We start from the raw sequence: 22,410 nt of genomic DNA on the forward strand, positions 1-22,410 counted from the left end.
AATTTGGCAACCTTGACTGTCAAATTCAATTTCAAACTTTTATAGGCAATTGTCATTTATTCGCGACATAACAAATTTAGAAGGATTACCACTAATTCAGTGTGGCCAAAAGATTTTTTGTCACCCGTATTTCGCAAAAATTAATTAAAAACTACCCAAAAAATTATAGATTTAGACTAAATAAAATAGCATTACCTATTTTTGAATTTTTCGAGCACTGAATCACGTTTTTGCGCAGATTCACGAGATTTATGTAAAAAATGTGAATCTTTAGTGAAAATAGTTTTAAATTAGTGTTGGGCATAATCGATACATTTTCATAATCGAATGAATTGAAATAATCGTTTAAAATAATCGAATAATCATTCGAAATATCGATTTTTCCTTATTGCGCATGCGTCACATCACGAGATATGAATGATGAATGAAATATATCTCGCATCTTGTTCAAGATTTCACAATGCGCATGTAGTCGCGGGCAAATAAATCGCCCACTAGGTTTTTTAGAAAAAGGTCAAAATTAAAGATATTGGTTAAAAAATAATAAAAAAAAATGCTGAATGATTTCTTAACTTGAAATCAGTATTAGGTGAGCATGGGGAAGTCTAATTGAATACGAATAAATAAAAAAATTATAAATAAGTAGTTATTATTTTTTAATTTTATACGTAATGGTTTTACATTATTATTTTTTCAATACCTGTCACTTTTGCTGTCACTTAATCTTGAATATCCCAGTCTCACCAACATAAAACAAATGAAATTCACTAACCACTTCGATTATTCCCCATGAATATTTCGTTCGTCATTTGGCTATGATTCTCGTATTCGAGAAACGAATGATCAATCGAATAATCACTTGAATCATATGAGTCGATAGTATTCGGAACGAATCGGAATGAATGATTTGAATAACGAATGATTTTTAAAATAGAATCGAATGATCGATTATTCAGCCATAATCGAAATGTTTCGATTATATCATTCATAATCGCCCAACACTAGTTTAAATCTGGTAACTTTTCTGGATACTGCATTTCTGTCAATTGTCAAAAACATAACCTAAATAATAATGGACGAGACTCCCCCAGACACCCTTATTTTGCCTTTTGATGAGGAGCAGCCCTCCACCAGTGCCCCCCTCTCCGACTCCGACTGTAGCGACTCCTCTTCATCGTTATCCGATGGGGCCCCCACTCGCGCCCCCCGTCGCTTTGTCTCAAAACTCGACGCCAACCTCAAGGGCCTCATGGGCGAAGCCAACCTCAGGTACGCTCGAGGGGACACCGAAACGGCCCAGAAAATGTGTTTCGAAGTGATGCGACAAGTCCCCGACGCCTACGAGCCCTACTTGACCCTAGCCCAGATTTTCGAAAACAGCGACCCGACGAAGTACGAGGGGTACCTGGCAATCGCCAGTTGTTTGTACCCCCACGATTCGGGGGTTTGGTGCCGGTTAGCGGAGCTCAACATCCAGAACGGCAAGTACAAAGAGGCCGTTTCGTACTACTCGAGGGCTATCAGAGCCAGTCCGCGCAACATGGGGCTGCATCTGAAGCGGTTGGAGCTCGTGGAGCAGATTGGGGACGTGAGGTTCGCCCTCGCGTGCAAGAAACACATGGCGAATAAACTCCCGAGGGCGCAGCACCAGAACATCATCGAGTTGTGCAAAGAGGTGGCGAAGCACTACCACGAGGAGCGGAACTACGCGAAGGCTTTGGAGGTGTTGAAAATCCCGTTTAAGCGGATCCCCAAGAGGGTGACCCAGGATTTGGTCAATATGATGCTCGAATTGCTCCTCCTCACAGAGCGTTTCACCGAATGTTTGGATATTTTTATTCAACATTGCAATTTCACATTTGAAATCACTGTGAATGAGAACAACAAAATCGTGATTGACTCGTATGTGATGCCCCCCAGTATCCAAATCGACTTAAAAGTCAAGTTTATCGTGTGTTTGATTAAACTGAAGTCGTTTCATTTGGTGCCCCCTTTGATCGACTCGATGATCCGCGAAGAGAACGTCGAGGAGATCGGGGATTTGTACTTGGACGTGGCTGAAGACCTAATGGCCACGGATTTGTCCACCGAAGCCCTGAAACTCCTGGTCCCCCTTGTCAAAAGCACCACTTATAACCTGGCCGCCGTGTGGCTCAAATACGCCGAATGTCTCTACAATTGCGACATGTTGGAGCAGGCCGTGGAGGCCTACTTCACAGTCATGACGATGGCCCCCCAACACGTCGAAGTGCTCTACCCCCTGGCCATGACCCTCCTCAAACTGAATAAGAAGTCCGAGGCTTTGGAGGTCCTCTCGCAGGATTTGTCGACGAATAAGCTCGATGTCGCCGTCCTCATCGAGAGGATGAAGCTTTTGAGGCAGATTGACGATATTGAGGAGTACTGGAAATGCGCTGAGTTGCTCCTTTCCAGACATTGTGTCGCGGTGAAGTACCCGGAAGAGGCGCGAGTTGTGATCACAACCTCGCATACTGTCAATGAGAAAGTGAGGAAGATTAGGGATTTGAGGAGGTTTCGGGGGGATTCCATGCCGGTCGAGTCCGGGTTTGAGAGTATCAGGGAACCCAGTGTCCAGGCCGAGTTTGAGGTATACAAGGGGGTTTTGAGGTTTGCCTTGGAGAGGAGGGAGTATGCGCAGTTGCAGAAGTTCGCCTTCATGGGGTTGACGTCCAAGAGGTTGACGGAGTATGCCAGTAAGTGGGCTTTAAAACCGGCAACATTGCTCTTAATTCCCTGGGATGCCAACCGTTGACGTTAAATACACTAGTTTGGGCAGTATTGCCAGGTTTGGTGATTTTTTTGTAAACGAATAAACCAAAACATTCGTTTTCAATTGGTATAGAAAATTAGGTCTTTTTCGAGCATCTTGCACGTTTTTCAATTACTTTGTCAAATTTTCTCGAAAATAAAGCAAAAAAAAACACAAGTTAGTTAAAACTAGTTGTTAAAAAAAAAAAATTACTTTTATACAATCCCCTATGTTAAAATTGAATTTTATCTATTCTTTTCTTCATATTAAGATGAAATTTTATCGTCTGGATGATACAAAATACATCCATTGTTGTTTATCTGCGGTTGTTAGTTACTAACGATCTTTGATATTAGATTTTATTGTTGAGTTTTACTTTGACGTTTATAAATATCGACCAAATTGACTACAAAATTAGTGAGGATTGAATAAAATTTTATATTGAACACGACGATAAAATTTTCATTATCTTTTCGAGCATATTCGCGTCGAGGCGTCTCAAATATAAAATTCAATTTTATCGTCTTGTATAATAAATAACTATTTCTTTTTTTTCATCTTGAATCACAATTATTTCGCTAAAAACAAACCGAAAATTGAACAAGTTTGGCAAAAATGGTGTTCTTTTTAACCACGTTTTTGAGGTAAAAACAAAAAAATTGAAATTGATGCTATTTCGTTCATTTCGCTCGATTTAACTCGTTTTTGAGCAAAATTAAAACAAAAATAAGCCAAAAAATCACAAAATTTTATCGAAAATTCTTAAAAGGACGTTTTTGTACTACAATCTCAGGTTTTTCACGAGAAACTGAAAAGTCCACAAATTAAGTCGAAAATTATATAATTATGTGTTTTAGCAGGTTTTTTTAAGCTAGAATTGCAATTTTTTGTAAATTTTCTTTGAAAATAGGCCAAACAATATAATTAAGTCGAAAATTATGTAATTGTTATCTCTTTTAAGAGTTTAAACAAATTTTTAAGCTGAAAACTGTTTTTTTGACGAGATTTTGTTTCAAAAATCATATTTTTTTTTAACCTACTGTTCGCGAGATTTTTCTAAACAAATCAAAAAGTTAACAAATTAAGTCGAAAATTATATTATTTTTATATTTCTCGTGTGTTTATTTATTAAATATATAAATTATTATTTATTTATAAGCAGGTTAATTATTTTCCAAAATTTTATTAAAAAACAAGCCAAATATTCAACAAAAAGGTACTTTTTTGCCTTTTTTCAGTGTTTAAGCACGTTTTGAGATAAAACCAAGAATTTTATGAAAAATTTTATTTAAACAAGCTGAAAAATTACAAAATTAAGCCAAAATTGATGTTATTTTTTATCGTGTTTCACTCGATTTAGTTTTTTTTTTGACTAGAGGCTCATTTATTTTGCAAAATTTTGTCTAAACATACTAAAAAATCACAAAAAAATTGTTATTGAAGTTATTTTATTTGTTTTGCTCGATTTAACAGGTTTTTCAGCAAAATTAAGACAAAAATAAACCAAGAAATGACAAAATTTGGTCGAAAATGCTTAAGAGCACGCATTTGTACTATAATCTCAGTTTTTCGCGAGATTTCGCTATAACAAACCAAAAAGTCCATAAATTAAGTTGAAAATTGCATTTTTTGGGCGTTTCAGCACGTTTTTCAGCCAGAAACGAAAAATTTCGTTATAAACAATTTACAAAATCACACAAATAACCCGAAAATATTGTCATTTTTGTATTTTTCATACTGAAAACTCAGTTTTTTTGCTTGATTTTGAGTCAAAAATCACTAAATTGTTTTTTTTTAAAGATTTATACCGTAATCTTGAAATAAGTGTAAATTTGTTGGGGAATTTCGAGTTGTTGTCAGTTAATTTTTTGTCTGTAATTATTTTCAGAAGAAATCCAGCTTTTCGCCCTCTTCTCCGCCATCTACAACAACGACACCTTCCACGGCTACAACCTCATCCGCAACGTGGTGTTGAACGACCGCCACAACACCCTCGCCTGGAACCTCTTCAACATCGTCCTCAAGAGCACCGATGACGTCCGCCACAACCGTTTTATCTCCCGTCTCCAAGAACGCGTCCCCGACATAGATTGTCTCCAAGCCATCGAAGCCAACTACAGTCTCACCACCAACTCCAATCTCGCTATAAAATTCTACATGCGAGAGTTCCGCAAACACAAACTCCCGTACTTTGCTCTAATCTTAGGCGTGATTTTACTACAAGGTTACAGCAAGCGAAAAACGGTCGAAGACCGAAAAAAACTCGCCGAAATCGCCTCATATCTCTTCATTTTCTATGCGAAAAATCGGAGTGGAGACGCCCAACAGGAAATTTACTACAATCTGGGACGGATGTACCACCAATTAGGGGTCATGTATTTGGCCGAAAACTACTATTTGAAGGTTTTGGAGATCGAGGAGAAACCCCCTTGCGAGGTTTTGGGGTTGAGACACGAAGCGGCGTTTAATCTGCACTTAATTTACAAAAATAGTGGCAATTTCATAGCGGCGAGGAACGTTCTAATGAAACATATAACAATTTGAAGTCACGAAAGCAATTGTATATTTTTTCTACCACAACAAGTTATTATTTTTCGAAATATTGACGTTCCTTCTTTTCCCGTTCGATTGCTGACAACATGGCGGCGAGAAATTTCCCCAAATCGATGGAACTCCCCTCCAGGTAAAGCGCATGCGCGATGAAGGGAATCTTCCTCAAGGATCGTCCACTCAAACCTTGACTTTTCTCGCATATTTCCCATAATTTCTCCTTGTTGTTACTTTCCACCTCATCACATTTAATAACTTGTGCCTGAAAAAAAAAAAAAAAATCAAGTGACTGAAATTCACCCAAGTCACTTACTTTTATTAATTCTTCGATACACGAGTGGTACACTTTGCAAATGGCGGTGGGGGTTGGTAACCCCAAGTATTGTTTAATATCAGCCCTATCAATAAATGCCAAGTCGATTGATTCCGTAATATTCGAAGTTGTTAAAATTAAAACATTTGAGTATCGTTTGATGCGATCGATTTGTGTCAAAACTGCATTGACAACACGGATCGAATCCGACGGTTCGTTTCCTACAAACACCCTGTATATGATTCAGTCAAGTCATGGCATACTATACCAGAAACGCATTGGTTTCGCGCATGCGCAAGCGACTCGATTTCATCAATTAAAACACAAACTAACAAATTTGAATTTTCTACAATTTCGATTATTTTTGAGAACATTTTAGTCACTAATTTGCCACTCTCGGAGAACCACTTGGAGAATAAACTGTGACTGTTGATTTCGATTAGAACGCCAGAGGTGTAGCGTTCTTGCATGCGAATGGATAATTTGTGGGCTAGGGCTTTGCAAAGGGACGTTTTGCCCGTTCCTGGGGGCCCGTGGAGGAGAATAACGCGGTTGCAATTCACGATGTTTGTGTCAACGCCACGGTCTGAGAATTCCATCATTGTTTGGGCGTATTTAAGCAACTAAAAATTACTCAAACAATAAAAAAATGTCACAGAAATGGGCACACGTTTTGCTTGATGTTGTTATCGTAGTAGAGATTTTCCCACAAGTTGTAAACGTGTGCTGAGGGGAGCATCAAGTGAGTGGCGATATTTAACTGGCCTTCGCCTTCGCCATCCCCTTCCTCAATCTGGCACACGGGGCCGTTAATATCAAGAGTGTACACGTACCAATTTATTTCGTATTGACTAAAGTTGATAAAGCCCTCCTAAAATAACATTTTCATAATTGTTTACATTTTGTAAGGACATACAAGATCGGGGATTTCCTCAATAATTATCGCTTTAGCTTCCGAATGAAGTATGGGGTGGTGCTCATTATCAAATTGCGTAATTACTGTGTTACTTCGTATTTTGGTACTCTCCAAATAATGCCGAGTTATTGAAGTTATTGAAGATCGAGAAATGTGGCTGCAAAGTGATTAATTATTAAAAATATCGATGCGAATTGATGCACTAAACCTTTGAGTCTTTAAAATAATCTCAACATTGAGGGGTTTCATTTTATTTAAGCGATTTTTCGAAAAAAATAACCGACAAATTTAAATTTAAAGTGAGGTTATGTAACAATTGTGCCAACATCGCGTTAGGTAAAAAACGGAATCACTAACAAGCAATACGTTCATGGAATACTTTCACTAATTTAGTAATCTGCTTGCTCAACTAGCAATAATAATAAAAAAAAACAGTCAAGTATTTATTTCTGATCTAATTGACATTAAAATGCACCGGCAATGGTGCGACTTGATGTATACGTTTGAAGATTTCAAATAAGTCAAGTTAAATGTTGTATTGTTGGTTGCATACCTGTTCCACTGTAATTTTTTTTGTTTGATAAATTCGTTAAATTAAAGTCAATTATTTTGCTTCATCAGCAATAAAAAAAATATTAATTATTGTTATTACATGTGAAATTTAGTATAAAGTTATGCAACCAACAATTCATCTGAAACCACTAACAAACACGCATGTTCTCACAAGTTTGGTAATGCGACGATCTTTTTTCACCCTCATTTGAGCTAGAAAATTCAAAAAATTCGTGGTAAATATAAAAAAGCTCATACTTTTTTGTGCTCTTATACTCTTTCTTAATTCTAATCCAATATATTCATACATAAGCAAAAATTTTTCAAAAATATATTTCTCGCGTGTCTACAACACTTTTCTGGGCCTCCTGCACTCCGCAATTAAGTTTTTAATTTTTTCCATTTTTTGCAAAATTTTTATCGGTTTTCGGAACTTTTAATTTTTTATTTAAGAGAAAAGAGAAATCTCACGTTTTTCTCGTGTGTTTAAGCAGGTTTTTTAGCTACAATTTTTTTAAAAAACAAAGCAAAAAAACACAATAAAGCCGAAAACGATGGAATTTGTGCCTTTTTTAAGAGTTTAAGTGAGTCAAAAATCATAAAAAAAACATATTTTTTTACCCAAATCAACTCAATTGTTCGCGAGATTTCAGTAAATAAGTCAAAGAGACTAAAATTAAATCGAAAATTATATTATTTTTATATTTCTCATGTGTAGTAGCAGGATTTTCCTAGAAACGGTTTATTTCGCTTTAATCTCAAAAACTATTTTTTCCTATTTAGTTGAATTATTGGCTTGTTTTTAATGAAATTTTGGGAAATAATTGCGTTTCTAGCTGAATTTTATTAAAAATAAGCCAAAAAATGGTATTATTTGCCTTTTTTGAGTGTTTAAGCACGTTTTGAGATAAAATTAAGAATTTTATGATAAAATTTTGTTTAAACAGGCTGAAAAATTACACAACTAAACCGAAATTGGTGTTATTTTTTAGCTTGTTTTACTCGATTTAGTTCGTTTTTGACTAGAGGGTCATTTATTTTGTTAAATTTTGTCTAAACATACCAAAAAACCACAAAAAGAATTAATATTGAAGTTTTTTTATTTGTTTTGCTCGCTTTAACTGGTTTTTCAGCAAAATTAAGACAAAAATAAGCCAAGAAATTACAACATTTGGTCGAAAATGCTTTTAAGCACCGATAACGATGCCACCCTATACATATTTCAAATAGGCCAAGTGAAAATATTTCATGAATTATCTTTTTGCATTGTTGGTTGCCTGCCCATTTTACTGTATTTTTCTTAATTAATAAATTAGTCAAACAAAAGTTAATTATTTAGCTCAGCTAGCAATTTATCTTATAGTTTATTGTTACTACATTTGACAATTTAATACGCAAAGTTATGCAACGAACAATTCGACGTGGGTTTTCCCCCAAATCGTGTCATCGTTTTGGTTGCCTATCCTCCGGGGCTTGGCCCGAGAGGGAGTGCTCCAGATACGCAACAATTCCACACCATAAACACGCAACTATCGCAACGGAAGTTTTACTTCCGCAGGGTCCGACTGGCAAAAGACCGCGACATAGCCTTGCTTGCTGACTGTGCGCTCGCTTTTATTCCGCGTAAAAGATGCGCCTTTTTCAAATCATACTGAGAATGTGAGCGGCGAGAGTGTCACACTTCAGGTGAGTGTCCCCAAAGTACTGTTGTCGTAATTGTTTTGTTTGTGATGTTTTGTAAACACCCACACCTCGCTTATCGCTGCACAATTTTTCTATTTACTAAATTAAATTAAATTCTTTGGGGGTAAGTCACGCACATGAAGGGCTGTAACAATGATTTAACCGCTCCGGTGCCTCTGTATCGATTAGAAATTTTTCGAATTGGAAATGTTGTACATACTTTTGTTGCTCTATTTACTTTTACTTGTTTTTGTTATGCTACTTGTACATAAATGAATGCATTTACAACAGTTTTATCCCCTTCAAACACTTGCAGTGTTGTCAAAATAACAGTTGAAAAAGTGAAATTGACATTTCTAGAGCGTCAAAAATTAAATTAAGAATTTTTATTGATTAAATAAGTGAATGTCTGATCATTGTTGCACTTGCGATGCCACTCCGCGTTTCACTTAATTTTGATTTGTGCACAACTCTCCACTTCTTTCACTTTGTGTGTCTTCGGGAGGAAGATAACAAATGAAAAATCCCTGATTTGGGTAATTAATACCTTCACACTTTTTCCGGAGGCATTCAGCGCGAAAAATCCACTCAACACGTCCAATTAATTTGCTTTCTACTCGCTTTTAATCTCATTGTTTCTAATTCGGGAAAGTTGTGAATTTTAAAATTTATCTCGGGCGTGTCATATTTTATCTTATCTCGGCCGGCGTTGGAAGTAAAAAAGCCAAGAGTGCCAAAAGTTGGCTATTGTGACCACGTGACGTGTTTCAGGCCAATCATGGACAATGGAGTCAAAGTGCGGATGTCCGGATATCTCCACTTGAAGACGAAAAAGGTACAATTTTTTGATTTTTTCCCGAATTTATTGCGGTTTTCTAGCGCATGATATCGTCATGGAGGAATTACTGGTTCGTGTTGGAGGACAGATTGTTGCTTTATTACAGGTCGAAGGCCGAGTATGAGACCATTTCGCCCTGCAAGGGATCGATTAATTTAGGGCCGCCCTGTATGGTCAAGTCTTTGCCCTCGGTGGCGAATTCGTTTCAAGTCGAAACACGAAGTTTGACCTACACATTGGTAAGCGTTTTTTCCGTTTTTCTCAGCCTTGATGATTTAATGTGAGAATGTGTTGTGATTTGAACAAATTTCCTATTTAACAGCTCGTAATCGGTCTATAAACAAGGTCGAGATAAGTGAGAAATGATCTCATTTTTCATTGTTTATAATCCTCTTATCAAAGGTAGCGAAAAAATTATTTTTAAGTTTGTGACATAAGTTAGGGTTTTCATCCCTGCCAATGCATTACGTAGTAAAATAAAATTTATTCATAATTGCATAACGCTGATTTTAGAGATATTATTATGTAAATTACTTCGAAAAACCGTAACGATTTAAATAACAATTTGAATAAAATTCCACTATAAATCCGTAATAAATGCAAAAATAAATTATTTAAAACAATTCTTTCCTGGTATTTGTTTTGCAATTTTTATATCAACATTGTTAGACTGGAAATCAGAAATACTTTGAATTCTGCAAGACTGCCAACATTGACAAAAATATTATCCAGATTGACAAATTTGTATTTTAGAAATATTTCACCAACTAATTTTACGTCAAATTGATGAAAAACAACATTGAATTTTTTTAATTGTTTTTTTTTTCCAAATAATAAGACCTTTGTTTCAAATAAAAGAATAACACGTGTGTTTGACAGTAATTCTGAAAAAAGATTCTAGAAAAAAGATACGAAATAACTCAAGCAAAATTTAAAAAAAACAGAAAAACACGAATTTTTAGATAAAACAATAAGAAAATGAGGTGAAATGCTCTAAATTTTGTTTATATTTTGAAATCGAGGGTTGACTGTAATTACAAAAAAAAACGAAACTACATTTTTTTGTAAAAAACGTCAAAATTTCGGTAATGAAACACTAAACATCTCAAGCATATTAAAAATTTAAAGAGAAACAAGAGTTTTTACCAAATAAATAAGAAAATGACATAAAAAATTGTGTTTATATTTTGAAACCGAACAAAAATGAGAATTTTTTGTAAATTTCTACAACGGTAAAAGTTGAACTGGAAATATTAAATAATTTGAATTCTGCAATACTGCCAACATTGACAAATTAGCCTCTAAAAATAATATCTAGGTTGACAACATTAGTATTTTTGAGAATTTTACCAATGTCAATGTTATAAAAAACATTCAAAAAATGTGGAATCTTTGTTTAGTTTGTGTTTTTTTCCAAATAATTAGACCTTTATTTCAAATAACGGAGTCGGTGAATCGACGTTTGACTGTAATTACTGAAAAACATGAATCCTGCAGCTGTTTTCAGAGTCTCAAATTAGTTGATTGAAAAACGCTAAATATCTCAAACATATTTAGTAACAATTTAAAGAAAAACATGAATTTTTACACAGGACAATAAGAAAATGACATGAGGGACTTTAAATTTAGCTTATATTTTGCGACAAGTCTGAAATCTAACGCAAATGAGTAATTTTTTTAAATTTCTGTAGTGCTAAATGGCCGCTGAATCGATGTTTGACTGTTATTACAAAAAATTGGAACAGTAGCTGTTTTGGGGTTGATTAAAATTAAAATTTGTCTGAAAAACTAAACTGAAACTAAAATGAATCGTGAAAAATTACCAAATTTCGGAAATAAAACGCTAAATATCCCAAGCATTTTTAATAAAAACTAAATTTTACCAAATTAATAAGAAAATGACATAAGGCTTTGAATGGCTTTATATTTTGAAATTGAACACAAAGGCGTGAATTTTTGGAATTTTGCAATGCTAAAGGATCGCTGAATCGATGTTTGACTAAAAAAACGAGAATAAAATTTATCGTAAAAAATTACCAGATTTCGATAATAAAACGCTAAATCTCCCAAGTATATTTAATAATAATTTAAAGAAAAATAGAAAAACACGAATTTTTACATAGGTTATTCAAAAATGACAAGAAATAAGGCTTTAAATTTTGCTTATACTTTGAGGAAAGTCTGAAATCGAACATAAATAAGTAATTTTTTTAAATTTCAAGTGTTAAAGGTCGCTGCATCGATGTCTGGCTGTAGTTACAAAAAAAACCGAAACTAAAACTAAAATTTATTGTAAAAAATTACCAGATTTTGGTGATAAAACGCTAAATATTCCAAGCATATTTAAATAAAAACGAAATTTTAAGAAAATGACATAAGGGGCTTTAAATTTTGTTTATATTTTGAAGTCGAACACAAAAAAATCGATGTTTGACTGTAATTACAAAAAACTAGCTGATTTGGAGTTGATTAAAACTAAAATTTGTTTCGAAAAATTTCTACATTTGGTAAATATCCCAAGCTTATGCTAATAATTTAAAGAAAAATAGAAAAACATATGAAGGGCTTTAAATTTTGCGGAAAGTTGAAATTGAACACAAATGAGTGTTTTCCAAATTTCTAATGTTTATGAGTCGCTGAATCGATGTTTGATTGTGGTTACAAAAAAAAACGAAACTAAAACTAAAATTTATCGTAAAAAAATACCAGTTTTCGGTGATAAAACGCTAAATCACAAAGGACATTAAATTTTGTTTATATTTTGAAATCAAACACAGAAAAGTAAATTTTTCATATTTCTACAGTGCTAAAAGGTCGCTGAATTGATGTTTAACTGTAATTACAAAAAACGCGCTGTTTTGTAGTTGAGTAAAACAAAAATTTGTCTCGAAAAATCACTAAAAAAAAACAATTTATGAAAATTTTAGAAAGCGGACAACTCCGACGACCAGAAAAAGTGGATGCAAGCCATCCTGGCCGTCCTTAACCAGAACCAAAATTTCCCCACCGAAAGTCCCAAAAGACTGAGTCATTTCCGCTACTCCCTCGACGAGTTATTCCCTCAAGTGGAGCCCAACGACCCCCAAACGCCCCTCGAACGCCAAAACACACTCCCTCATCGACTAAAACTCGAACCCAAAAAAAGCAGTGAGATAATTCAGCGGTTACAGAAATTGGGGGCGCAGAGCTACGGTGGCAGTCTGGGTGCAATTAGTAAAATAGCGACGAAAAAAGTTGGAAAGGAGGAGGAGAAGGCGAAAAATGCGTCTCAGGGGTCGTTACCCAGCTGTCTTTTCAACGAGGCGGATGAGGAGGAAGTTCGACCCCAAAAAGAGGAAAATATCTACGAGAGGATTTCCGGGGAGTCGCAATATTCGGAAGGGAGTGAGAAATACAGTGTTCCGTTGAGGAGAGGCTTGAGTGTGAGTGAGGAAAGAGACAAGGGGGCTCCGGCGAGGGAAACCAAAAGTTTATTGGTGGAAAATGACCAATATGCAAGCACAAGACATGTGCAAAGTGATGAAGTTGTCTACGCTGAGCCCAAAATTACTCCTATTATTGACTGTAATAAAAATAGTCTTCTTGTTGAGAACACTTTTTATGCTAGAAGCGACATTTTGGGACACACTAATGACAATATTTACGAAGATTTGGATGAGTATAATCCTTACAGTGAGCCAGTTTTGAAGAGTTCTAGTCAAGGTTCGGTTGAAGACAAGCAAAAGGAGAAAATTAAAAAAACGAAAAGTTTCATTCGACGAGTTTGGAAGAAAAAACACCGAAAACAAGACGAGAAAAAAGTTGAGGAGGAAATCTACGCCGAGGTTGACACCACTTCCGTTAACAAAGTCGAAATGGGTGACGGAAGTGCTATTCAAATGTTGTCAGAACTCCACAATATTTTAGAAAATAAAAAGGCACAATTGAGGGTGAGTTTTAGAGGTATCAAAAAGGCAAAAGTACACACCTGGGACAACTTTGAGGGGAAACAAAGCAGTGGCGTAACAAAGTGATTTGCTGAATGAAATTGGGGTCGCTTACAACAAAATTTAGTTCTGTTTTGCACGGCACTGCTTTGTCAACTTCAAAAAAAAAAAAAAAAGATTAGACTCATTTTGATCATCTACATGTCCAGGTGTACTTTTGACTTTTATCCCACTATAACCAAGTTTGAAATAAAAAAATATACAAGGTGTAACGAAAAGATGGGGACAAAGAGTAACCTAAGACTTTCCAGGTCAAAATAAAGCGATTAAAATCAACGTATCTCTACAGGGTCTTGTAATAATATGAACCAAAACAAACAAAAAATTCTTAATAAACAGTTTCGGAGATATCGAAAATTATTTGCAGCAAAAAAGAGAAGCTTCTAATAAAGATTTAAAAAAAATTCACATTCGGTATCTACAAAACCGTTACTTTGCGGACCCATGTTTATCAAGACTTTTTTGTTTATTTTGATTCATACTATTACCTCCTTAAATATTTTACAATCTTTTTTAACACCCTGTATACCAAGTTGGACCGTTTAAAACTTAGGGGGCACCAAATTTTAAAAATTATTTTCGTTTTTCTTTAATAAATTTTTAATGGAGTAATCGATTTTTATGTAATTTAGTGCAGGCAATTTTATATCAAAACCACATATTTTGGTGCTATTTTTTTTATTTTATTGTTATTGTAAAGTACTTACCTATTAAAACTTAATACATTTTAAGCTAGTTTTGTTATATGTAATCCGAATGGCGTAATTCTTTTTTTATTCGAAAGGTACACTATTTTTAAACAATTTTGGTATCTTATAAAATTTTTGTATCGGCCTTGGTTTTAGAGTAAAAAAATAATAAAGTAGACGTGTCAAAATGGACGTGTCAAAATTTTTAGGATTTAGTTTTTTTATGTATGTTTGTGTTAGTTAATAATCAAGTAATTAATTATTAATTTAAACAAAAAATTCGTAATTTAAATAGCGTCCTCTAACTTTTAAAAGATGGGGAATCTCGGGTTAATCTTTGTCCCCATCTTTTCGTTACTCCCTGTATATACAGAGTATCCCAACGAGTTGGAAAAGTCCATTCTTTACTTTGAAATGTTTAAACATTTACATAAACAATTGAGATATTAACCCACTGCATCACCTAAAATTATTTTCAAGTCTACAGGGTGTTTCAGAAATGAGTTACAAACTTATGTTTTTTTAAATGAAATACCCTATATTTTATCGCATTTTTGGACGTAGCTTTGAATTATCGGTCGATTTTGCTTTTTGACAAAAAAATGTATTACACAAAAACTAAGAATCCTAGAAAATTAAGATTTTCACCATTTGATGAAATAAGTTTTAACTTCAAACTATTAAATGACGAATAATGGCGTAGCATGAATGCTATTCTTAGCTGAAAATTTCGCTTTTCGATTACTGAAACAATGGTGATATTTGTTTAATGTGTAAAGTTACATATCTTTATTGTAATCAGTAAGAGACTCTTAAGTATTTATGTTTTTAGAAAGATAATTTCAGAGTCTTTTAGATGCAAAAATAAAATAATAAAGTGTTCGATTTAAAATTTTTAAGATGTTCAACTTTTAAAAGCTATAAAAATGTTAAAGCACTAAAAATCATACTTTCTTCTTTTGAGATGAATCAATTTAATTTATTTTTGTTATTATTTTTAATTTTGGTGTAATAAATTCTTAAAAAGTATGTGTTTTTGTCAAAGAAATTAAATTATTTCAAGAACTAAGCAAAATCGACCCATTAAAGTTTTGCTAAAAAACATCAGTATTTAACATTTAATGGTCAAAAATGGACTTTCCCAACTCTTTGGGACACAGTGTATATTAACCAAGTTTCCGATTTTTCTACGCCCAAATTTCAGGCCAAGGCCTCAAACGACTCGCCAAACGAAGCCTCGGAATCAACAACAAAGCCAGGTGTTGATCTTAGAATTTTTCCACACTAGTGGCACTCTCAGGTCTATTTTCCTCTCTTTACTGCCTTGCATGCTTTCTCTGCTTTTCCGCTACGCTTTCTGGGGCTCTTTTATGAAATTTTCTCGTTCTAAATGACTGTTTTGTAGAAGAAGCCCCAAAACTGCCCCCCAAGACCCACCCCCCCGAACAATTTCGAAGTCTCGACGAAATCCTTGAAGATTTAGACCGAGAAAAGCTCGAATCTAAAGGCAAAGTGCAACTCCTAATCGAGAAATTTAGCGACTCGGAACCGGAAGTAATTTTACGAAAACATGACAAATCTGCTTATCGACACTCTGACGATCTTAATTCACTATTGGATGAGCTTGCAAAAGTCACTTCGGCCCCGATTATGACCCCTGGAGTGACCACAAGTCTCGTCAACCCGAATCTCACCGATGAAGACGTAACTACGTAATTTTTTCTACAACCCGAAAAAAATAATTTTCTTTGTAGTGGCTGAAACTCCTCCCTGTGCGACAGAGAAGGTTATCAGAGCCGGACTACGACATCCCGCGCCCCCTTAAACCGGTCCAAGCCCCGGAAAAGCCCGAAAATACCGATGTCATCCCCGTGACCCGGTTTTTCGGACCAGTATTGCCACCCACGATCACTGACAAGTAAGAGAAAAAGTTTTGGAACAAAATGTGACATTTTTTTTACAGCAAAGATGACTCTTTGTGTGTCAGCATGACCCCCGATTCGCTGGAAATCGAGAAATTCCAAACTTTGTGCTCCTACACGTCGCACAATTACACCGATTTGAAATGTTTTCATAAAAAAGACGACGTTATTTACGCCCTGCCCAAGTCGTATCTCTCCACTCACATTGTCAACACGTGTCAGAATATTTGTGGTGGTGGAAATTTAGACGACTGTCAGATCATTTACAAAAATGTTAAACACGAAGAAATCTTCAACGATTCCCTCGAACTTTATAACGAAACTAAAACAGAGTTTAAGTTTTAGTTTTTCTACTCATTTGTGTATAAATAAAACGCCAAAGAACATGTCAAATTTTTATTTCTTCTTGTTACCTTTCTTCACCCCTTTGAGACGCTTTCGCACACCGGTGGCCCCCTCAGTGTCGTCATCGTCGCCCCCACCATCATTCTTCTTCCTCTTACCTTTCTTCTCAGTCAAATCTTTCATTTCCTAGAAGATAAACATAAAAAACACAGAATTCAAGAGGGCGCAAATACCATTTTTGCAAGCCTTTGAGACTCCGCCACCCTCTCTTGCAAGACCATAACTTCGTCTTCTTCGGTTTTATACAGTGGCAATTGCTTCCCTATCAATTGTTCTATCCTTTGGTACAACTCGACGTCATACTAGAACAATTAATCAATTTTGAGAATTTTTAGGGGGCTATTACCTGTGTCACGAACGTGATTGCTTTCCCTGAGCGCCCGGCCCTAGCCGTGCGCCCCACCCGATGGATATAATCCTTGCTATGGGTCGGAATGTCGAAATTTATGACCACATCGACGTGCGGAATGTCCAATCCTCTGAAAATAAGCAAAATTACAGACTTTGACACTTAATTTTTTTCCTTGGGTTTTTTTTTGTATTACATCACGAATTTTATTTAAAATCATTGAAAAATCATCGACTATTTGTTTTGCATCATGTAACAAGCACCGATTTTTCGGATTCCACCGAAAAGTGAACATTTGTAAAAAAAAATGTAAAACAGCAGTTTTAATAGAAATATTTGGTGAATTTTTACTCTACGTCTTCATTATTTATCCTTAAAATAACACGCAAACCATGCGAATTACAAACGCAATAATTTTTTTTACGTTCAAAATAATGAAGTTAAGTACAGAGAGACTCTAAATGATTGTCCTCAAAACACCTCTATTTTGCATTTTAAGCAATTTTGTTTTTATAATAAAATTTTGACATTTATTTGTGGACATTTGACATTTTTTATGTCTATTTAATGTTACTGATGATCTTGAATATTTTTTTTTATAATTTCATGTTTAGTAAAGGTACAAAAATTTTGATAATAAAAGTCACAAATAACATTAAACAGAGTTACAATTTGTTTCCTACTAATAGCCTGTAGCAAAAAAACTTGAAAAATTATTTTTCCAACAAAAATAAATAGTCAAAGTGCAAAATTTAAACTCTCATAACTTAGAAATTTTTATAGATAGCATTTTTAAACATTTTTTCCATGTTTCTGATATCTCATATTACCCAGCATTTTTCCTTTGGGGCGTGAGTTATGAAACACCCTGTATTTGATGAGTTTTCACTCTACGTCTTCATCGCTTATCCTTCAAACAATACGAAAACCATGCGAATTACAAACGCAATTAATTTTTTTAGGTTCAAAATAATAAAGTTAGGTACAGGGTGACTCTAAATGATTGTGATTCTTAACCTCAAAACACCTTTATTTAGCATTTTAATCAATTTATTAATATTACTTCATTTTTCTGCTAACGTAGAGAGAATATTGTCTTTAATTAATTTAATAAAAACAAACCAAAGAGACAAACTAGATTCTACTGTTAATGTGCATCAAGTATGTTGTGGAAGTCGAAATGCATCTTTAAATTAAAAGCCTATTCACACAAAAAGTGTCATTCAGAATAAAATTAATCACATGACTAATGACAAAAAATTTTATGTTTGCTACCCTATGTTAATTACTGTTAATTTTAATTATTTTTTGCTACCTGGGGTACACATTTATTTGAAAAAATTTTAATTTTGAAATTAAAAGATTAATTCGTATAAAGAGGTCAAAAAAGAATAAGATAATCATGTTACAACTAGATATTTAATTTTTCCGACTTAGAAATATTTTATTTTAATAAACTCAAGTATATTGTATTTAGTGTTTATTTTATATTTTTAATAGGTATTTTTTTATTATTAATTTACGTCCTGTTTTTTCTTTTTTGTATGTAGTGTTGGAAAAAATGTTTTTTTGCGATAATTATAATAAAAACTTGACAACTTAAAATAAATAAGAAAAATGTTTGCTTGACTGAGCAAAAATTTCATATTTACCGATTGTGGAGGCAGTGCGTCTGGCAACACTGCACAATGGTACCAACCTAAGAAAAAATAATTTGGTTTACCTGCTGGCAACGTCTGTCGATATCAGAATTGAGCGATTCTTGGCTTTGAATTTCGTCAATGCTGCCAAGCGCTTATTTTGCGACATTTGCCCATGAAGGGGGACCGCCGTGAGCCCCAAATTGCGCAGTAGTAGCGCCGTTCTGATTGTATTGTTGCAAGTTGAACAAAAAATCATGAAACTATTCCCTGCCATTTCATTTAAAATATGGACAAGGTAAACATCCTGTAATCACAATAAAAAAATCATTAAATCGATTAATTGTCACACTGGACGTACTTTAAACTTGACGGGGATAAAAATGTAATATTGTTGCAATTTTTCAACAGTTTGATACTTAGTTGAGACTTCAACCTTGACGGGGTCTCTGAGACAAGCCCTCTGTAGTTTTTTCACTTTTTTCGTCATCGTCGCAGAGAACAAAAACGTGTGTCTTTCTCTTGGTATCACTTTCAGGATTTTATCAACTTCCACTTCAAAATCCATGTTTAAAATCCTGTCGGCTTCGTCCATGACGAGATATTTCAACGCTTTCAAATTGAATCCTTTAGTGTTTTCGAGGTGGTCCAAGAGCCTCCCGGGCGTCGCGATCAAAATGTGGGGCTTCTTGGCCAAAATCAACGCCTGGGACATCATATCCATCCCCCCGACTATCACAGCACATTTAACCCCGATATTAGCCCCCAAAGCCTCAAACTGCTCCGAAATCTGAAACGCCAATTCCCGGGTTGGTGTTAAAATCAACGCAAAGTACCGTTGGGGGTTTTCGAGGAGGGTTTGCAGGATAGGCAAGGCGAAAGCTGCGGTTTTTCCAGAGCCGGTTTCGGCAAGTCCGATCACGTCTTTGCCTTGGAGGGCCACAGGAATGGCCTCTCTCTGGATTTTGGACGGTTGGGCCCATTTGAGTTGCTCACAAGCCTTGCAAAGCACATCGACAAGGCCCTGAAAGGAAAATGAGGTTATGTAATAACACGTGGTGGGGCTTACCAAATCGGACCAAGTGACGGGTTTGTCGTCTTCGGGGGCCTCAGGGGCCTCACAATCTGACATTATTCGAGGGTTGAGTGGAAAAACGCACAATTGAACAAAAAATTGAACTTTTTACTTTCTATTGACAATTGAGACTAGGTGTACCAACCGGGCAAAATGTAATTAGTTATTTACTGGGTTTTGGGCAAAATTGCTGATTTTTTTGCTTTATTGTTGCGAATAGATGTAAAATTTTGTAAAGGACGGTGTGTGAGATCGGTTTTTGTCGTGAATAATTTTTTATTTGAATTTTGTGTGAAGACACGTGGGTTGGTACCGCTACTTTTAGTGATTTTGTGTGTCAAGTCTTGTAATTCGTGTCCGAATTGGGGTGAATAATGGGTGAATTTGTGATTTGTTCGTTGTGTTTGTCAATGTTGAGGTGTTGGGTGTGAAATTTCGGTTTTGCGTTGCGTAAAAATTATTGTTGTTTGGTTTTGGTGTGGGATTTCGCGTCGTTAGGTTGGTGGTCGTTGTTGAAACTTCAGGTGTCATGGTGGTGAAGCGTTAACCTCGCATAGAAAATTCTTATTTGAGTGGTGAATAGAGTTGTTTTTGGCGTGTTTTCCGAGTTCTATGACTGTTGGAGTTATTTGCCGACATACGTCGCGCAAGTGAGACAACCTGAGCGAGGTCGCGTTCGAGAATCAGTCCGTTTCATTTTACGCGAGTTCCCAACTTGTCCGGTTGATAAATCCGTGTGAAATCGCGTTAAATCTGCTGAAATCGTCGCATTTGATGGAGTTGAGTCGCCCGCGTGCGGTAATGTGTCGAGTGTGCTGTGCAAAAGTGAAGTTGATGGTGCAGTGAAATTGTTAATGTGATGACAGTTTAGTGCCGAAAATGGCCTCAAGTTCCACTTTCGAGGCGAAAGTGCTGATGGCCAAAGGCAAGCGAGCAACGGCCGCGTACATCCACGCCGACTGCTCGAACTCGCCGTGCCCCCAGCACCTCAACGCCGTCCTCGACAGTCTCCTGAACCCCGCGAGGTCCATCGACGAGTGGGAGACCATCGACTGGTGCAAATGGCTGATGGCCGGGGGTCGGACCCCCGACGAATTCGCCAACACAGGTATGACATTCAATGACTCAGGGGGGCCGACCTTGTCATGTGCAACATCTGACATGTGTCTGTCTGTCATTGGGGGCTGTGACAGCTCGAGCGAGAACGGAACGGAACGAGCTATTAAAATTATTAATTGGCGATGCTCTGCAACCGTTCCTAATTGGCCAACTTGGCCATGAAAAAAGCCCTTCCAGGTAGACGCACCTGAGTTCCAGGTAAAACCAACACCAAACACGACCTCGATCAAGTTCACTTGCACAAAAAAAATTGAAAGTGATCAGCTGTCATTACATGACATTTGTCATTTTCCTCATCTGTCGCATTTTTTAAGTGTCATTGACCTTTCTCACTAATGAATATTGTTTATTTATTAAAGCCGTGTGAAGGTTTCGTTTCACCTTATTGAAAAATATTTATTTATGGATTCGGTCAGCTTTGACAAAGGACAAAGGATTTAGAAACGATGCTCGTTTCAAAAATTTATTTCCGGTAAAATTCAAACCCGGATAAAATACACCATGTGGTGCAATAAAATGGAATTTCATTTGAATCATAGTTTGGTAGATTTGATAAAAAAATAACGCAATTGATCTATTTTTTTTTTTAGTTTATCATTATTGCGTTTCTTTTTTGATGCATTTTAATTAATTTTGACCTTTATTGTTTGATATTAATTTTATTTAATTGAATTAAAATGAGAAAATACGTTTTGTGAAAACCACTAACCTCACTTTTTGCTTTCGAGGTGATGACATTTTGTGAATTGAAGCAGAATTTAAGCAGATCAGTAACCAAAACAAAAGAGAATCACTGAAATTTGAAAATATTTATGTAGTAACCTTTACTTAATTTTTTGAAGAAGAAACTTTATAAATCCAGTAGTTTTTGTAGTTACTTTATAACTTATATTGCTATTATGTCAATAAATATTAATAATGAAATTATACCTAAATAAAGAAAATAATTTTTGGACAGTTTTTAGACTCCCCTCTGTATATTACATTCTGATATTTTTAATATGCCTAGAAGGCGTAACAAAACTCGTAGATAAATTCATTTAAAATTAAAACTGTTCATTTTTCGAAATAATTATGAAACAAATCAATTTTGGTTTTTAAAAATACACATTCTAGTTTGAAATTTAAATTTTTATTTCCATTTGTTTTCAAGCGATGACGTCATTGACATTAAAAAAAAATATTTTATAATTTTTCTAAATGTCAATAAATTTTGCTTTATACAGGGTGTTTACAGTCTTGGAGTTGAAAATTGACCTAGTAATAGAATAGTACAGAAATACTGTAACCGAGAAAAAAACGCACATAATTGTGATTATCAAGAATGTTATTTAACTCCAAAATATTAGTACACGGTTTGGTGTTTTGTGAATTTTGTATCTTTAGGTGCGTATAGTAGGCGCAAGCCTCGTAAAGTTGTGTGAAACACCCTGTATAGAATTTTCTTTATAAAAATTGAATAAAATGTAGATAGTTGTAATTCTTCGGTCAATTTTGAAAAATTTAATTTTTTAGTTGTCACATTTAAAAAAAATGCTGATTTAATTGTTTTTGATATTTTTAAAGAAGAAAAAGGTACAATTTCCGGTTCCAAATCGAAATA

At 35.1% G+C, this 22,410-nt stretch overlaps 5 protein-coding genes across 8 annotated transcripts in view; 3 read left to right on the top strand and 2 right to left on the bottom strand.

Moving 5' to 3' along the window:
* Positions 1–878: 878 nt before the first annotated feature.
* On the top strand, positions 879–5,370 carry LOC123003836 (general transcription factor 3C polypeptide 3). 2 transcript variants are annotated; one of them, XM_044396855.1, is made up of 2 exons: positions 879–2,714; positions 4,662–5,370. In XM_044396855.1, the coding sequence occupies exons 1-2, from the start codon at positions 1,073–1,075 to the stop codon at positions 5,312–5,314; spliced, it is 2,295 nt and encodes a 764-aa protein (XP_044252790.1). In that variant the 5' UTR covers positions 879–1,072; the 3' UTR covers positions 5,315–5,370. The 2 variants fall into 2 exon arrangements, with proteins under 2 accessions (XP_044252790.1, XP_044252789.1); XM_044396854.1 differs by having other exon boundaries at positions 886–2,714; positions 4,659–5,370.
* Positions 5,310–6,915, bottom strand: LOC123003839 (pachytene checkpoint protein 2 homolog). The gene is made up of 6 exons (XM_044396857.1): positions 6,758–6,915; positions 6,550–6,706; positions 6,304–6,504; positions 5,902–6,256; positions 5,634–5,854; positions 5,310–5,582 (listed from the first exon to the last, which is right to left on the bottom strand). The coding sequence occupies exons 1-6, from the start codon at positions 6,796–6,798 to the stop codon at positions 5,358–5,360; spliced, it is 1,200 nt and encodes a 399-aa protein (XP_044252792.1). The 5' UTR covers positions 6,799–6,915; the 3' UTR covers positions 5,310–5,357.
* Positions 6,916–8,614: 1,699 nt separating this feature from the next.
* Positions 8,615–16,605, top strand: LOC123004010. 3 transcript variants are annotated; one of them, XM_044397104.1, is made up of 8 exons: positions 8,615–8,787; positions 9,556–9,619; positions 9,664–9,861; positions 12,550–13,551; positions 15,502–15,556; positions 15,703–16,001; positions 16,052–16,215; positions 16,261–16,605. In XM_044397104.1, the coding sequence occupies exons 2-8, from the start codon at positions 9,563–9,565 to the stop codon at positions 16,562–16,564; spliced, it is 2,079 nt and encodes a 692-aa protein (XP_044253039.1). In that variant the 5' UTR covers positions 8,615–8,787; positions 9,556–9,562; the 3' UTR covers positions 16,565–16,605. The 3 variants fall into 3 exon arrangements, with proteins under 3 accessions (XP_044253039.1, XP_044253040.1, XP_044253041.1); XM_044397105.1 differs by lacking the exon at positions 8,615–8,787 and adding an exon at positions 8,890–8,908; XM_044397106.1 differs by lacking the exon at positions 8,615–8,787 and adding an exon at positions 9,300–9,320.
* On the bottom strand, positions 16,602–19,982 carry LOC123004014 (probable ATP-dependent RNA helicase DDX47). Its single transcript, XM_044397113.1, has 6 exons — positions 19,683–19,982; positions 18,975–19,637; positions 18,697–18,920; positions 16,971–17,103; positions 16,798–16,926; positions 16,602–16,750 (listed from the first exon to the last, which is right to left on the bottom strand). The coding sequence occupies exons 1-6, from the start codon at positions 19,743–19,745 to the stop codon at positions 16,616–16,618; spliced, it is 1,347 nt and encodes a 448-aa protein (XP_044253048.1). The 5' UTR covers positions 19,746–19,982; the 3' UTR covers positions 16,602–16,615.
* Positions 19,983–19,996: 14 nt separating this feature from the next.
* The window catches only part of LOC123004009 (E3 ubiquitin-protein ligase Ubr3), a 31,558-nt gene continuing 29,144 nt past the window's right edge, over positions 19,997–22,410 (top strand). The window contains exon 1 of the mRNA XM_044397103.1: positions 19,997–20,796. Coding sequence (XP_044253038.1) covers positions 20,568–20,796 — 229 coding nt within the window. The 5' untranslated portion in view covers positions 19,997–20,567. The remainder of the gene's footprint in view (positions 20,797–22,410) is intronic.

The sequence above is a fragment of the Tribolium madens genome, unplaced genomic scaffold, assembly GCF_015345945.1.
Source record: "Tribolium madens isolate multiple individuals breed KSU strain unplaced genomic scaffold, Tmad_KSU_1.1 Scaffold_1;HRSCAF=32;Tcas5.2_LG8, whole genome shotgun sequence".
Taxonomy (NCBI): domain Eukaryota; kingdom Metazoa; phylum Arthropoda; class Insecta; order Coleoptera; family Tenebrionidae; genus Tribolium; species Tribolium madens.

Excerpts from the sequence above, each read along its gene's own strand:
- LOC123003836 (XM_044396854.1), top strand. The coding sequence starts at position 1,073 with ATGGACGAGACTCCCCCAGACACCCTTATTTTGCCTTTTGATGAGGAG. Across the intron at positions 2,715-4,658 it reads GAGGTTGACGGAGTATGCCA|AAGAAATCCAGCTTTTCGCC; the intron begins GTAAGTGGGCTT and ends AATTATTTTCAG.
- LOC123003839 (XM_044396857.1), bottom strand. The coding sequence starts at position 6,798 with ATGAAACCCCTCAATGTTGAGATTATTTTAAAGACTCAAAG. Across the intron at positions 6,707-6,757 it reads ATTATTTTAAAGACTCAAAG|CCACATTTCTCGATCTTCAA; the intron begins GTTTAGTGCATC and ends ATCACTTTGCAG. Across the intron at positions 5,855-5,901 it reads GCGAAACCAATGCGTTTCTG|GAAACGAACCGTCGGATTCG; the intron begins GTATAGTATGCC and ends GGGTGTTTGTAG.
- LOC123004010 (XM_044397104.1), top strand. The coding sequence starts at position 9,563 with ATGGACAATGGAGTCAAAGTGCGGATGTCCGGATATCTCCACTTGAAG. Across the intron at positions 9,620-9,663 it reads TCCACTTGAAGACGAAAAAG|CGCATGATATCGTCATGGAG; the intron begins GTACAATTTTTT and ends GCGGTTTTCTAG. Across the intron at positions 16,002-16,051 it reads CGAATCTCACCGATGAAGAC|TGGCTGAAACTCCTCCCTGT; the intron begins GTAACTACGTAA and ends TTTTCTTTGTAG.
- LOC123004014 (XM_044397113.1), bottom strand. The coding sequence starts at position 19,745 with ATGTCAGATTGTGAGGCCCCTGAGGCCCCCGAAGACGACAAACCCGTC. Across the intron at positions 16,927-16,970 it reads CAATCACGTTCGTGACACAG|TATGACGTCGAGTTGTACCA; the intron begins GTAATAGCCCCC and ends TAATTGTTCTAG. Across the intron at positions 16,751-16,797 it reads CTCAAAGGCTTGCAAAAATG|GAAATGAAAGATTTGACTGA; the intron begins GTATTTGCGCCC and ends TTTATCTTCTAG.